The 17,411-nt window shown below is 39.1% G+C and overlaps 1 protein-coding gene across 1 annotated transcript in view; it reads right to left on the reverse strand.

Annotated features, from left to right (window-relative positions):
• The window catches only part of SVEP1 (sushi, von Willebrand factor type A, EGF and pentraxin domain containing 1), a 101,798-nt gene that overhangs the window by 62,864 nt on the left and 21,523 nt on the right, over positions 1–17,411 (reverse strand). Inside the window, exons 10-18 of the mRNA XM_017859241.1 lie at positions 11,381–11,505; positions 10,249–10,372; positions 9,344–9,514; positions 7,505–7,678; positions 6,958–7,077; positions 5,341–5,517; positions 5,002–5,086; positions 4,228–4,419; positions 2,680–2,847 (exon numbers count right to left, since the gene is read on the reverse strand). Coding sequence (XP_017714730.1) covers positions 2,680–2,847; positions 4,228–4,419; positions 5,002–5,086; positions 5,341–5,517; positions 6,958–7,077; positions 7,505–7,678; positions 9,344–9,514; positions 10,249–10,372; positions 11,381–11,505 — 1,336 coding nt within the window. The remainder of the gene's footprint in view (positions 1–2,679; positions 2,848–4,227; positions 4,420–5,001; positions 5,087–5,340; positions 5,518–6,957; positions 7,078–7,504; positions 7,679–9,343; positions 9,515–10,248; positions 10,373–11,380; positions 11,506–17,411) is intronic.

Raw genomic sequence — 17,411 nt, forward strand, 5'->3', positions numbered from 1 at the left:
AAAGGATTATAAATCATGCTGCTATAAAGACACATGCACACGTATGTTTATTGCGGCACTATTCACAATAGCAAAGACTTGGAATCAACCCAAATGTCCATCAGTGACAGACTGGATTAAGAAAATGTGGCACATATACACCATGGAATATTATGCAGCCATAAAAAAGGATGAAGGCATGTCCTTTGTAGGGACATGGATGAAGCTGGAAACCACCATTCTGAGCAAACTATCGCAAGGACAGAAAACCAAACACTGCATGTTCTCACTCATAGGTCGAAACCGAACAATGAGAATACTTGGACACAGGATGGGGAACATCACACACTGGGGCCTGTTGTGGGGTGGGGGTAGGAGGGGAGCGATACATTAGGAGATATTCCTAACGTAAATGATGAGTTCATGGGTGCAGCACACCAACATGTCACATGTATATATATGTAACAAATCTGTATTTTGTGCACATGTACCCTGGAACTTAAAGTATAAAAAAAAAAAAAAAAAAGAGAGAGAGAGAGAGAGAGATAGAGAGAGAATGTGACCCATCACCTTCATGTGTTAGCTATAAAGTGGGAATAATATTTCTTCTGCCACACTCCATTTTTGTAAAAGGACTCACATGAGATGATTCACATAGAATTCCTCTAAACAAAAAATCCTATTCAAATGAAAAGATTTTTAAAATCATTTTCATAATTGTCTTAATTGATTCTTTAAATACATCACTTTTAGATAAACAACATTAGCCAGACATAAGACTCTTCTTACTATATCTTCTAAGTGAACAATTTGTGCAGATGTGTATGATTTGTGAAGGCAAGAGGAAAAAGTATTAATCTGTATATGTAGCATCATCTTTAATATTCAAAAATACATGCAAAGACAAAATCTAGGAAAATGAAGTAAAATATTACCAATATTTGTCTTTGGGTAATAAAATCATGGGTGACTTTTAAGTATAGATTTTGTATTTTCTAATTTTATATGGTGATCATGCATTACTTTTAAATCAGAAAAGCTCCAGCAGTAGTCAATATCAAGATATTGTTTGGAACATGTGTATTTGCTAAGATTTCACAAAATTTTAAATGACTAATTTTAAATAGTCCTATGCAGTTCATTAGGGGCAGTTCTTATGTGAGTGAGTCCACCAGGGTAGATGGGACCATCTAAAGCCATTTCTGCACTGACATTTTGATATTAAAGATTCCTTGTTCACTTAAAGATGTTAAGATTTGGGCTTCAGTTATTCATGCAAGTCTTTAACTCTTACTATCTTTTCGCAAGAAAATATCATTGCCACCTGTTGGCAGTCACGTATTAGTGGAATGGTTTTCTATTCCCGTGAAGTAAAATCCAACTTCCATGAAAATACAGAAACTGCACCAATCATCATAATAATGGCTAAGTTTGTTGGGTTCATTGATTTTTTTTCTGGTTAGGCCATATATTATATCATTTTATTTCTCACAATATCTGTAAGTATGAACTCATTTTATGTAGGAGCACAATCAAGGCAGAGAGGTCACACTATTTCCCCAAGGCCCCACAGTTAGTGAACAACAGAGTTGAGATACAAATCCAGATAATGGCAACTTCTCTGCTGTGGCAGCTTGTGAAAAACAACTGTAGTAAATCTGGAGTGTGAAAGCCCTATTGATCAAAGTATTTATTGAGGATGCATAGGGAAAAAAACAATGATTGCAATGAAATGCAACTCAGACGACCTGAGATTTAGTCACCCCTCCATACTGTATTGGCTCCATTGAGACCCTAAATTGATCATCCCAAAGGGAGCCTTTCCCTTCTCAGTCCCTCACAGGGTTTTTATGAAGATCAAATGAGACAATGAGTCTGAAAGCCCTTTGTAATTTGTTTCCTGGTTTCCAAAGATTATCTCTGAATTAAATACGATCATTAGAAATGTAAAAACCTGAACTTTATTATCTTCTTTCCTCCCTGTAGATATGTCATCTTTATATTATGACTTAAGTCTTGCCTTTGGTTTGGCAGAATATAAACACACAAAAGCCCACTTAAATGTACTTTTTGCATCTTTAATAGTACAATATAAGGCTAGGCGTGGTGGCTCATGTCTGTAATTCCAGCACTTTGGGAGGCTGAGGCGAGTGGATCACCTGAGGTCAGGAGTTCAAGACCAGCCTGGGCAACACGGTGAAACCCCGTCTCTACTAAAAATACAAAAAGTAGCCAGGTGTGGTGGTGGGCACCTGTAGTCCCAGCTATTTGGGAGGCTGAGGCATGAGAATCGCTTGCGCCTGGGAAGTGGAGACTGCAGTGAGCCAAGCTTGTATCAGTGCACTCCAGCCTGGGCAAGGTAATAGAGCAAGACTCTGTCTCCAAAAAAAAAAAAAAAAAAAAAAAAAAAAAAAAAAAGTTAAATTAAAAAAAGATTATAATATACAGATATTTTTTCACTGCATTGCCCAATGTCCATTATTGAGGGTCTAATTTGATATACTACTCAAATTCCAGGAAAACATTATTTCCACAGGAGAATATACTCTATCTCTACAAGTAGGAAATAAAAAAATAAGGCTCTCTTTGTCTTTGACTGCCAGGAAATTAAATTTCGTGTCTAATGGAGCCCATCTCTGCAGTCGGGAGCATCCACTTCCCTGACTCTCAATGATCCTTTCCTTCATTGGCTCTACTCACCCTTCTTTGCAAGTGTAAGTGACAGTGTTCCTGAAAGTGAAGTTACTCCCCGTAATGACAGCATCTTTGATGGCAGGCGGCTCTCCACAGAAGACGAGGTGACAGGCAGGTGGCGCTCTGTCCCAGATGCCAGAAGCCATGCATTCAATAATGGAAGGGCCCTGTAAGCTACAGGAAAGAATGATGTTACTCTTTCATTGGCTATGGATTTGCTGCTATAGAGATAAAACAGGAAGAACTCAGAATAAGGGAATTTGAGGAATTTGAGTACACAAAAATAGCATTTCTTCATATTAGATTGCTTTATATGAAAGCAAGAGAAATCTAAACAAGTTATATACCATTTGAAACAATGAATGGGTGAAAACAATGTAACAACAATAATCACTTGGTGCATAGTAAAATATTGAATCTGCTTATGGGCAGTTGTGTAAGGCACTCCAGAGCTGTGAAGAGCAGACTACTTGGATGAGAAGGGGTTCATTAGACTGGTTAGAATCCAGCAGGAAGAAAGCCACTCACCTAAGTAGCCAGGAAATCAGGGCAACTAAGGTCAAAGGGAACTGTCCAGGCCATGAGCCTGGGCATTTGAACCATGCTGCCCCTGACTCTGACCTCTGGTCTTCCTTTGACTGAAACCTCACATCCCTACGCCATGGCTTATCTGCCTTTCTTTTCAACCTGATTCTGATAGCATGCTTTAATTCACTCCACTTTCTGTTCAGTCGATCTGTTCCACTTCAGATCCTGTTGATCATGTTTCTGATCACAGCCTTTCCCCATTGTCCCTTCTGTTTAAACACACACACACACACACACACACACACACACACACACACACACACACACACTCCTACAGTATTAAGAACCTAGCCCCTTATCTTGACATGCTTTTTTGTAACATTCCATGCAATGTTGAGTATAAGCTTGGTAAGCTGTTTATAAAGAAATCCATCAAAAAAGCATTTATTTGGTATTTTGTTTATGTTTCACAAAAAATTTTTGCTTTCATGTTTGAAGTCTGAATGCTTATAGCAATCGAACTAGGACTCCCAGAGTCATAGTTAGATTGAATATTTCCTTGGGCATTTACCATTAGCTAGGTAGGCCTCAGGAAGCATACAGATTTGAGAACATCCTCATATTTATAAATCTGTTTTTAGAGTCAGCCAGTCACATATAAATGAAACCTATTGAGTAAAGAATACAGGCACGGTGGCTCACACCTGTAATCACTTTGGGAGGCTGAGGCAGGTGGATTGCTTGAGCTCAAGACTTCGAGACTAGTCTGGGCAACATGGTGAAACCCCCATCTCTACAAAATACAAAAATTAGCTGAGTATAGTGATGCACACCTGTAGTCTGTGCACTCGGGAGGCTGAAGTGGGAGGATCGCTTGAGCCTGGGAGGTGGAGATTGCAGTGAGCTGAGATTGTGCCACTGCACTCTAGCCTGAGTGACACAGTGAGACCATGTCTCAAAAAAATTAAAATAGGGAGCAAGTAACACAGTATTGTAGAAAGCTTGGTTGGTGTCTACAAAAGTTACCTGTATCCTGTATCGCATGAATATGATGCAGTAGAAAGGTAGGTAAGCCCACTCAAAACATATTTTCCATTATTTATGTTTTCTGGACTAGAACACTTCACTGGTTCACACACAGGAGAGGAATGACTCCAAGAACCGTTAGCAAGACAGGATGATTCTTTATCACCAGCCAGAGTATATCCTTTATTACACCTAAAGAAGATAGAGGAAAATTACAGGATATAATTTGCTTTATTTTGCATACTTTTATCTGTGCCAAAACCTCTAAAATATTAAGAATTTATACATATTGGAAAAGTTGATTTTTTTCCTACTGAAATAATGCTTTTAAATTATTTTTTTTTTTCAAGATTGAATACTGTATATCTTCCCCACAGGGAAGTAGGATAGATTTAAGAATTTGGCTTGCCTTCAGTTTGCATCATGGGTTAGTAACTACAAACAGGGAATCCTTGCCTTGAGAGTGGTGTGGTCTAGTCTGTTTCTGAGACATCAAGAGTATTCATTAGCTAGGAGCATCCACTCTCAGTGTGCCTCAGGGGGGTGCTGGAGGTAATGATAGGTTATTGGTCAGGTTATTTAAGGATTCTAGATGTAACTACCATTAAATTATTGGATTAAGATTTGTTTACACTACATATCATTCAATTAATTACATATTAATTCAAAAATGTCCTCTGGAATTATTTTCCCACCCCTTTTCTTTCAGTGTTATATCACTACCAGCATGCCATCAACATCTTCTATAATATAGTTTTAATCTTAGACACTTACCTATATGTCACTTTGCTGCCAAAGGTAAATGATAACTCCTCAATGCAACCATTTTCCGGAATAGCCGGTTTACCACAGGAAACAGCTTAATGAAGGAAAAACAAATATGTGACTTTTTTGAGACTGTGCAAAAATCTCTGAAATCTCAAGGGGCAGTTCAAGATTTTTTTTTGTTTGTTTTCTTTTTTTTTTTTTGGAGTGTGTGTGGGGTCATGTTTAAACATGAGCCTAATACTTCAGTTCAAATACAAAGAACACTGATAAAACACTTTATATGTCTACACCTTACCTTTCTATGATTGCCAAACATAATAAACATGGTAACATTACTAAACATACCTTTACAATATGGTATTAGATGATTCCATTCTCCAGACTCCAAACATGTGATTTTGGTTACTCCCATCAACTGGTATCCTTCCTGACACGAAAATGTGACTTCGGCACCTACTGTATAAATGTCACCTGAGGAGTGACCATTTTCTGGATTTGCTGGAGCCTTACATTTTATAGGTTCTAGAAACAAACAGTTTTGGTGGAATAATAAGTGGCTTTCACACAACCATGCAAAGTCTCACAGCAAAAGAATTCCACTATAGTTAAGAGAAAACCTCGTGAAGGGAAATGCATGAGGGCCCAGAGACACACTGGACATTAGACCAGAACATACATTTAATAAGCATTGAAGCAATAATAATTTGAAACAGCAATGCCTAACAACAATATACATAATTTTTCTGGCCCCAAAGGTAGGCTCTCATTGGGAAAGTAGCGGTGGTGTTAGGGCGTGGCTTAGAAGGGCATTAACCTCTTTCATCTGTTCCCTCTTCATACCGTTTTTCAGAGCAATTGACTTAGTGTCAGGTTGATGGAAAGGCGGAATAAAGCAGATTTAGGGAAGTTTCCAGCCTCCCTTCCCAAATAGTGTGGGCTCTGGGCTCTCCCTATCTACAGATTCAGGGTCGGTCGCCACTGCTATAATAGGAAGGAGAAAAGGCTAAAGCAAGGTTTGGGCCAGCGTTGAGCAAGAAAAGTGAATATAATACTTGATTTCTCAAAAGGGGAGGATATATTGCATCAATCTTTTCAAAGGACATTTGGGCTATATAAGTCAAGGAGTTTAAATAAATTCTTAAAGTAAATGCAATTATGAGCTGATTTTGAGGAAAACAGCCAGAGGTAAGCACAAAGGTGTATGTCCAAAGATGCTTATTAAACTGTTTTCCATAGTGAATATCACCTAATATTAACATACAGAGAAAAGTTACTTATGGAAAATCCATAAAGCGAATTTTAAATCAGGAATTAAAATCCTGCTCTGAAACTATTTTGTGACATCAAAAAATGTGCCAAATATAATATTACATGAAATAACTAAAATAAAGAACTGTTTATATGGTGTGTTTACATAGACATCTTATTGTTTTCTGGGAGTTACTCCTCACAGCAAATGAAGAAATACAACAATGGGTTGAGAGATGATCTAGTATCATCAATGCTATTTCAAAATATCGTAATGCAAGATGTCTTGGGGAGGCAAGATATCTATTTTTTTTTAATGATACAATTTTGTGTGACCGAGGCAGAGGAAAGATATTGATAGTGAAGACGTGATAAAGCATCTTCCTTGCTCTGATTGAGGCAGAGAGGTCACTGATTATATTTCTATATCCACTCTATTATTCTTGTACTATGTAGACATTTCAACATTTAGCAGCATAGTTGGCTATCAGTTTTGTTTCTCAGAAATTGGGAATTTGGGGGAGGCACACTGCTACTTTAAAGCACTTTTAGTTGTTACTGATGTGTCTTTTATAAGATCTTTATCTTGTCTGCCTACCTGTATGCCCTTCAAAGTTGAAACTATTATCTTACTTAGAAATAACATACACTTAAAACATGTGCTTCAATAAAAGACTGGAATGAGGAACTTCTAGTTCTACATGTATTAGTTACCTGCACAGTTTTTCCCATCTCCTGTGTACGGTGGAATACATGAACATATGTAGGATCCATCTATATTCAGGCAAGAAGCATGCTCACTACAATCTGATCCAACTGCACACTCATCGACATCTAAAATGAAGACAACTTACAAATATTAAAGCTGATTCCTTTTCCTTATGTATCGAACATCTGTTTTTACTTTTAAATCATTACATATCACGTAATGCACAACACTTCATGTATTTGTATAGAATTTAAATATAACAGTCATAATCACATTGCAGATATACAATAGAAGCTATTATTTCCCTAGTTTATAGGTGGGCAAGTATAAGACAGGGATATATAAATATAGTTTTAATATGGAGCCTGATAAAAATTTAAAACATTTCTGGCACCTCTACATACAGCTGCTTTGTCACCATGGCTTGGCCACAGCTTACTGGGATGAGATAAAATTAACAAAGCAATGCCTCAAGAACCTCAGGAATTTGGGATGATTGTCATCTACAGAGCTAGAATAATCTCGTATAATAGTTGCCAACATTTATCTCACCAAGGCAGGATGGTGAAACGCCGTTCCAGCTCCCATTATCTGTACAGAACATCCTTGAATCACCCAATAGATAGTAGCCATTGTTGCACTGGTAGGTTACTGTGCTGCCAGCATAAAAGTCATCGGCTGAATGGAAGCCATTCTCCAAAGGAGGTGGCACCCCACAGCTAATGCCTGTAAGGTGACCAGGAAGAAGACAATGACATTAAGAGCAAAATACTCAAAGAACACTTTATATTAAACTAGCAGTTCAGTTAAGCATGACATTTTTACTGCATGCAAACATCAGACTGAGTGTGTCCTAGGGATAGCAGCAGCCTGAACCCTCAGCATCTAGCACACTGCCTGGCTCATAGTAGGCATGCAATTCATTTATTCAGAAAACATTTACCGTAGATGCTGATAAAGTCTGGATATTTGTCCCTGCCAAAATTTCATGTTGAAATGTGATCCCCAATGTTGGAATCGGGGTCTTGTGGGAGGTGTTTGGGTCACAGGGGCAGATCCCTCATGGCTTGGTGCTGTCCTTGCAATAGTGAGTGAGTTCTCACGAGATCTGGTTAAGTGTGTGGCAACTCTTCCTCCACTGTCTCTCTTGCTCCTGCTCCTGTCATGTGATGTGCCTACTCTTGATGCCTTCTGCCATGAGTAAAAGCTCCTTGAGGCCTCTCCAGAAGCTGAGCAGATGCCAGTACCATGCTTCCTGTACAGCCAGCAGGACTGTGAGCCAATTAAATCTCCTTTCTTTATATATTACCTAGTCTTAGGTGTTTCTTTATAGCAATGCAAAATGGCCTAACACATAGACGCTGTTCTAGGTGCTGTAGTTACAGCAGTGAGCCAAACAAAATCCCTGCCTTATGGAGCTTTTTATCTAGTGGGGTAGATAGGCAAAACAAACAAGCAAACAAACAAAACAGGTAAATATATCAGGTGATAACAGGTGCTTATCTAAAATAGCAGTCTAGCCTCCACCCAACCCTCATTTTTGTATTACTTTTTTTAAGACAGGGTCTAGCTCTGTCACCTACACTGGAGTGCGGTGGTACAATCTCGATTCACTGCAGCCTCTGCCTCCTGGGCTCTGTGATCCTCCCATTTCAGCCTACTGAGTAGCTGGAATTATCAGCACACATCACAATGCCTGGCTAATTTTTGTATCTTTTGTGGAGATAGGGTTTCATCACGTCCCCAGGCTGGTCTTGAACTCCTGGGCTCAAGCGATCCACCCGCCTTGGCCTCCCAAAGTGCAGGGATTACAGGTGTGAGCCACCACGCCTGGCCACACTGGCCTCTTTTGTCTTTCTTCACAGCTCTTACTTCTAGCCCTTACCTTTATTATTTACTATAAATACATATTATATTTACTTATTTATTTTCCTGTCTCTCCTATTAGAATCTAAACTACATAATAGGGGCTTTTTTTCCCCCAACTGCTGCATCTCGAGGACCTAGATCAGTGCCTAGCAAATAGGTACTTTAAAAGTTGCTGAATAAATGAATCAATGAGTGCACTCGACTGAAGATGTCTCTCCCTGTTTTCCCCTCCAGCAATGACCCATCTATCTCTGGGCCTCCACCTATAGGGTGTGTCTTTCCATCACTTTCAGTTCCTTGCATCACCTTGGATGCATCCACAAATGGTCCTTTTGGGTTCTAATCACCCATCTCCTTCATGATGCCCAGCACAGTTCATTAAACAAAGAAAAAGTTCAATGAATATTTGGTATATTTGCTACTGTGAAGTATTCACCCTTTGTCTAGCATTCCTGAAAAGAGTTCTTATGTTTTCAATATTTTTCAAAAGTCACTGAAATGGCCTCAAGAAAGGCAGCTCACGTTCACAGTGAGGAAGTGGTTGCGTCCACTGTCCTTGATTCAGACAGTACTGCACAGGGTTCCCGACCAGCTGGAAGCCTGGATCACAGAACAGACTGATTCTGGAACCTGGCTTTAAATCTTCTGATGCAGTTCTCAGATGAGGCACTGACCCTCCTAAGCGTGGGCAATCTGAGGGCAAAGAACACAGGTGCAGAGCTTGTCAGCAACATAGTGGCAGCATCACTAAGTCAATGATTTCAAACTATATTCTGTATCAGCATTTGAGAGCCACCTTACTGATGTGAAAACAAGTTAACATATAACCAGATCACTGACAAGCAAAATTACTTTAAAAAAACATGTGAATCAACAACTCTCCCTCTTTTAAAATATTTTAGGAATGTTAATGAAATGTTCTTGTAAGTTATCAAAAGCCATAAATTCTAGGACAGTCTAAGAAACTCATTTAAATACATTTAATTTCATGATACAGTTTTGATATTTCAGTTTTAGTGTGTGGATTGCAATATCCACTGCTTTTTCTCCCTGTGCTACCTGTTCCTAGATACCTTCTACAAATTATGGAACCAAAAGAGTACCCCATCTCAAACAGGTGCATAGTATGTTGGTGGGCATTGAAAAAAAATAACCTCATCTCTTCTCTAATCTTATTTTTCTGATTTTATTTTACTTTCATCCAAATTTCCTCCCTAATTATATCTTATTATGCAGAATATATTTTAGCATTAAAGAAAATAAATCCTTTGGATGAAAATAGGGTAAGTATGAATTACTGGTTACAAAAAGTGGATTGACAGGTACATACAATTTGACTGATAGAGAATTCTGTATTGTCTCCTTTTGCTAGACAGTCCCAGGGTGGTCAAGAGATAGTGGAGTCTAGGGAAGAAGGAAATTCTCACCAGAACAAAATATGCTCTTTGAATCGATCTTCACTTTCCCCATAATTCCCGACAAGAAATCGGGCCATGCTAACACGTTTCCTCTACTGAGTTCCTCTGGGCAGGAGGTAGCCAGTGACTTCACCTGAAAGTTGAATAACACTTTAGATAAGCCTTACTTGAACCATTAAGGTTGAGTTATTATATGTTATTTTAGTCCTATTGAAAACATTCACAGATTTTTTAGAGGTGGGGTTGGAGGGAAGCAGGTGTGATTTCAGGGGCAGCAGGAAATTCTCTTCCATTTCCCTTCCCCCCAGCTCTATCATTCCCTCTCCCAGCTACTTCTCCCACTAGACTCATGGTTGCCTGAAATTTTGAAATCCTACACCTAGAATTCCCTATGTAAAGCCATGTGGTTTGTTAAGGGGTTGTAGAGGCTCTCCCCTTCTTCATTCTATGTCTTTGACCTCTGACATAGAATTGAGGAAGCTGAGGCTTAGAGAAGTTCAGCCTCTGTAGTAATAACAGCGAACATTTATTAAGCCTTTACTATGGATCAAATAATACCACAAATGTATATGTAGTATTTTGTTCAATCTTGTCAAAACTCTGCTATGTAGTTCTATTTATCTATCTTTTATAGATAAGAGAACTGAAACTTAGTGATATGGAATAACATGTTCAAAATCATCACAGTGAGTTTGGTGTAAGACTGGGATTTGAACCCCAGCTGTTTGACTCTAGGCTGGTTTTAGCCACTAGATCATATGTTGCTCTCTATGGATGATCTTGTGCCAGCCTTAAAGTTCTGCATCTTTAGTCGGAGAGATTTGAAGCATTATTCTTTATGACTTTCTCCTGCTCTCTTTGGTGATATTCTTAAATTTTACTGGAAAACATCATTTTGCAAAATCTAAAATAATTCCAATAAAATTTGAGAATATCACCAAGAAACTAAAAAGGGTGTTCACTGAAAATTACTGTAACTTCTGCCTAACTTCCTCTATGACCACAGCATCAAATGATACTGTTGATAAATTCTGATAACCAAGAGCTTACAATAAGTTACGTCATCATTAGGCTGTTCACATTTTTACTAGGTTTGTACCTTTGCATCTCATTACTGTCATACACTGAAAATGGAATTGACCTGCTGTGGAGACAGGACATAGTCCCAGAGGTTGAGCTGGCTTATGGAGCCCACAAAAGACTCAGCTGGGCTGAATCCCTCTCCTTTTTTGTCTTGCTCTTGCCCCAGAACTAATGCACCACCACCTAGAGAGAGAGAAAGAGAAAGAAAAGGAGGAAAACTGGCCTGATGGTCTGTTATTCCTAAATCTAAATTTAATGAAAGCATGGCTGATACAAATAAATGAAAGAAAATTACTGAAAAGCAAAATTCTATAAATTTACTGCAGGTTTTATCAATAAGAACAAATTCAATGTTTTATATAGCAACTTAAAAATAGACAGGATTTAGAATGTTGATTTATAAACCTGTAATTACAAAAACTATATTCAATACATATATATGCATATAATATTTTATGTTGACAAATTGTTATTTTGCTTACTTTCTTGTAGAAAATCACCCTCCATGGAAGTGACTGCTCTTTATTTTTCTTATTCCTTAAGCTACAAAGATATAATTTCTATCACCAAATCCAGGGAACTTTCTAAAGTTGCCAGGGGTCTCCTAATTGCCAAATGCAATAGAAATTTCAGTATTCATCTCTGTGACTTCTCTGTATCATCTGTTTTGGCTAAGCATTTCATCCTATTCAACTTGCCTTTCTGGGTGCGCCGGACAGTCTGTGTCTGCACTGCCAGACCTACCCTCCACCCTTCTCCACTCAGCTTTGTGTCCCAAAGGTTGTCCCGTGAGCTGCATCACCTGGCTTCCTTGTCTCCTGGCTTCTCTGTTTCTGGCCAATGAAGAGCCAGCATGAGATGAGAAAATGAGATGAGAGAGAAGTTGAATCTCCTGTATCCTCTCCTGCCAGGCAACCAACTAGGAGTGGCTTTTCCTTCTATTTCTGAAGAGATTAGGGGATTCTCTCCAGCGCTACAGGTTTCTAAGTTCTGGCAACAATGCCTAACCCTTGTCACTTCAGGCCCATCCACTTACAACCATCTGTTGTTGCTAGTCATATGTGTTTTACTGTCATATTTTGGTCTTCTTAACCACGCTCACACCTTTGAAAACAGTCCTTCATTAAACTCACTTTAGTGAGGCTGTTTCCTGCCAGGAGTCTGACTTGATTACACTACGCTTGATTTCTATCAGAGCATCCTCTCCTGGTTTTCTTTGAACCTTTCTGCTCATTCTCAGTCTCCCTTCTCTGCCTGCCTCACAGAAGTGATCCCAAGATTCTACCCCATGACTTTCTTCCTTCAATTACTCTTTTTTTTTTCATTTCAGTAGTTTTTGGGGAACAGGTGGTTTTGGGTTACACAGATCACTTCTTTAGTGGTGATTTCTGAGATTTGGATGCACCCATCACCTGAGCTGTGTAAACTGTACCCAATGTGTAGTCTTTTATCCCTCACCCACTTCTTACCCTTCCCTCAAGTCCCCAAAGTCAACTACTGTTTCAATTTGATCTCACTTGTTGATCTATGTCCATTGATCCCTCCTTCATGATTTCCCAATCTACATGTTTTTAAATTGTATTAAGAATTTTAAAGTTAATACATGCACAGAAGAAAATTTTTAAATTATAAATAACTCTTCTTACCTAGAAATAATTATGTAATAGTTTTTTGTATTTCTTTCCAGGTTTTTATTTTAATTTTGTTCTAGTATATGTATATGTATGTGTGAGGTATTTTAAAACACATAACTCAGTATCATACTATACAGAATGTTTGAATATTGTTCAAGGTGTTGTGAGACCATCTTGAACATGTTCTCATTTCATGAGTTTTAGTAGCTATGCTATTTTTTTTTTTTTTTTTTTTTTTTGAGACAGAGTCTTACTCCCTCACCCAGGCTAGAGTGCAGTGGTGCGATCTCAGCTCAATATAACCTCTACCTCCCAGATTCAGGTGATTCTCATGGCTCAGCCTCCCAGATAGCTGGGATTACAGGTATGCACCACCATATCCGGCTAATTTTTGTATTTTTAGCAGAGATGAGATTTCACCCACCCTCACCACCCATGTTGATCAGGCTGGTCTCCAACTCCTGGTCTCAAGTGATCCAGCCACCTCAGTCTCCCAAAGCACTGGGATTACAGATGTGAGCTACCATACCTGGCCTAGCTATGCTATTTTAACACACGAATGGACAACAAAACATAATTTGCTTAATTAATTAATTAAACAGCCCTTTATTACTGGATGTTGGCCTTGTTTCTAAGTTTCATACTAAAATAACACTGAGACAAACATGTTTATTTATACATACTTATATATACGTTCAAATTATTGATGATTTCCATAGATTTATTTCTAGTGAACTGATGGTTGCAGGCAAAGAATTTCTCTGAGGCTTTTGATGCAAGTTTCTAAATTGCTTCCCAGAAAAATTGTATCAACTTACATACTTGCCGGCGCTCTATACACAGGTGCTGAATCCTAGCCAATTTTATGGTGTCACTAAAAACAACTTTGCCAATTTGATATAAGGCAGTATCAGACCTATATCTTTAGGTGTATGTATTTTTGTGACTAGAAATTCAACATAGACCTCAAACTCAATATGTCTAAAACCATATACATAATCTTTTCCCCCATCACCAACTCCTTTTCTTAGAATTCTTACCTTAGCCAACAGACTCTTCAATAAACTTGGTCAAACTGAAGCCAGTCATTCACTGCTATGCACTGAACTGTGTCCCCGCCAAATTCATATGTTGAAGCCCTAACTCCCACCATGGTGGTATTTAGAGAGGGAGCCTTTGGGAGGTGATTGGATTTAGATGAGTTCATGAGGGTAGGGCCCACATGATGGGACTAGGGCCTGTATAAGAAGAGACACCGGAAAGTTTGCTCTCTCTCTCCCTGCCATATGAGGATACAGCGAGAAGGTGGCTGTCTACAAGCCAGGAAGGGGGCTCTCACCAGGAACGAACCATACTGGTACCCTGATCTCAGACTTCTAGCCTGCAGGATTACAAGAACATTAATTTCATTTATTTTTATATTTTTGAGGCAGAGTTTCACTCTTGTTGCCCAGGCTGGAGTGCAGTGGCGCGATCTCACCTCACTGCAACCTCTGCCTCCTGGGTTCATGCAATTTTCTTGCCTCAGCCTCCCAAGTAGCTGGGGGCCCACCACCATGCCTGGCTAATTTTTTATTTTTTTACTTTTAGTAGAGATGGGGTTTCACCATGTTGGCCAAGCTGGTCTCAAACTCCTGACCTCAGGTGATCCACTTGTCTTGGACTCCCAAAGTGCTGGGATTACAGGTGTGAGCCACTGCACCTGGCCAATTTCAGTTATTTAAGCCACTTTGTGTATGGTTTTTTTTTTTTATGGTAACCTGAGCGGACTAAGACAGCCATGAAGGGTGTCAATTGGAACTCTGCAATATTTATGGATTCTCAATCATCCTGGCCATCCTTATGCCTCTGGTCATAAGAGGTGGTTACTGTAAGAGTTTCTTGGTTTTATTTTACTGTTCCTTCAATCTACCTTTTACTCTTCCATCATTGTTGATATTTTAAAGATAAAAATGTTTTTTTAACCAGAAAAGAAATATACATTCATTATGAAAATATCATAAAGAAGAAAATAAAAATCACCTGTAATTGCACCACTTACAGAAGACATAGTTGAAAACAAGAACACACTAAATTAAACCAACACAAAAAAACCACTCCCCCACCTCACTTGATAATGCCATTTCCTTTTGAAATACCTTTAATGTCTCTTAATTCAACTGAAGGAGAAAGTGTGCATTTCTTGGGGGACATAAACAGGCTCATTACAGCCCAACACTATGTTATGTTTTAGCTTCTTTCTCTATCACGTCTTCCTTTTCTTCTCCTCTATATACACTGTGCTACTGCTTTGGGGATCAGTCAACCATTGCTCCTCACACAAAACCCATTCATGGCTCCGTGCCCTCTGCACGCAGAGCTCCTTCTGTCTGAGCTGCCTTTCCCCGTTCTTCTGACTCATCCTTCAAGACACAGGCTGGTAAATTCAGCAGATGTTTATGAAGCTACCAATAATGTGCTGTCTACAACACCGGGCACTGGACTTACACTGATGAAAAAGGATTTCTTCTTCTAAGAGATAATTCTAAGGGAAAATTCATACATAAATACTTTCCAATATAGTGTGGTTAATGCAGCAGTGGAGGCATGCAGAGTGAGAGAAGAACTGAAAGAAAAAGCTCAATGAGAATGGGCTGGGCTCAGGGAAATCTTTCAGACATGGATCTTGAGGATTTAATCTCATGCAGAAGGAAGATATGGAGAGTTTCTAGGCAAAGGAGTGGGTAGATTGCAAGAAAGAATTCTATAGCATGATGTGTATGGTAGATACTAAGGGTGTCCATCCACATCCCCAGAGGTTCCCTCTACCATTGTGAGTGCTACAGTTTCTAATGGTCCCACACTTACTCCATGTGTGGACATGTATCAATAGGCTAATCTAAGTGGAAAAGGCAGAAGGGGACATGAAGAGGGCACAGCCATAAATTAAAAGAGTTAGGCTCTAGGAATGCAATTTGAGAGACTCATTTTAACTCTTTCGGAATTCTCTGTTTCTTCATTTCTAAAATAGTAGCATAACTACTCTATTAAATTCACATGATCATTGTGACAAAAACATTGAGTAAATTTTGTAAAAATATTTGGGTAATTAGGCATAAATGGTACTACAAGGAAGTTTTGGTTTTGGCACTGGCTTCCTGTTCAAGTATATTTTACAAAGAGGCAAAGGATGATAGACCACGTTTTAAATTTATCTAGAGTTATTTCATCAAAATCATCTTATTAGATATTACCCTAGTATTATAAAATAATTACATGATTTTCAAAAGCAACCTCTATATTAATCTCCCAATACTCTCATCTTACAACAACCTGTCTAAAGTTTCTAATTTGTCTGTTTCTCTTTCCTTCCCCTCCAAATTAATCTCCCCAATCCATTTTGTTATAAATCACCCTTGCTCCCTGAATTCATTAAGTGTCCTGAGCCTCCTTCTCTGCCTTCTCCTCATAGCAAAATGCATGTGTCCTTGACTCTACAGCTCTGTCCTTTGGGTCTTCCATTTCTGGAACCTCAACACTCAGATGGTGCCTTACTGGCTGGATTGGCATTTGGCAAATGCTCAGCGTGTGGATACACGTCCAAGGATCTGTCTGTATGTTTCATTCATCTCTTCAGTTATTCTGGGGTTTAAGGAAGAGTGGGCTTTCTCTCTTATTTTTCATTTGTCCCAAGTTTCTCTCCCAGGAGAAGCATAATAAATGCTTCTTAGATATTAACTTTCAGTGCTGTCCCTGCACTTGGGAGTCCTTTTGTCCTCTGATTAGAGACCTCTTTGTTGTTTAGGAATTTTCGCATATACCCTATTACTTCTTTCTGCTCATGTCCAGAACCACTTAAGCTGCCCTTCCTGCCATCTCCCCAGCCATCTTAACATCCATCAGTGACTCCCTATTGATTTTAGGGTGAAAACCTCAATCCTTAACCCACACTACATGGCTTTATGTGATTTGGCCATGTCTGGCCTCTCTACCTGATTGCCTTGCCTTCCCTCTTTCAGCCTGCATTTCAGATACATCAATCTTTTCCTAGGTCTTTCAACAAGGCCCAGCCCCCTTCGCTAATTAGTGCCTGATCATCCTTGAGAGTTAGGGACATCTCCACAAGCCTCCATGGACTCCCCATTCTACATCAGCTCCCTGGTTACAGGCTTTCATGGAATGATGTTCCTTTCCTCCATAGTGCTTGCCTCAGTGTGAAATTACACATCATTTAGTGTGATTATGTGATGAACACCTCACTCCCTGGCCACAATAAAAGCTTCTGGAGAGCAGGGACCACATGACTTTTGCTCACCATTGGGTTTCCGGTGCCTTGCGTAGGTGCCTGGCCCTCCTAGTGAGTGCTTAGGACGTATTCTTTAAATTCACAAGTGGATCAATTTTGGTTTGATCCACATGGATCTTCGTAGTATTAAAAGTGAAACAATGTATGCACAATTTTTTTTTTTTTTTTTT

The sequence above is a fragment of the Rhinopithecus bieti genome, unplaced genomic scaffold, assembly GCF_001698545.2.
Source record: "Rhinopithecus bieti isolate Rb0 unplaced genomic scaffold, ASM169854v2 scaffold_47444, whole genome shotgun sequence".
NCBI classification, from domain to species: domain Eukaryota; kingdom Metazoa; phylum Chordata; class Mammalia; order Primates; family Cercopithecidae; genus Rhinopithecus; species Rhinopithecus bieti.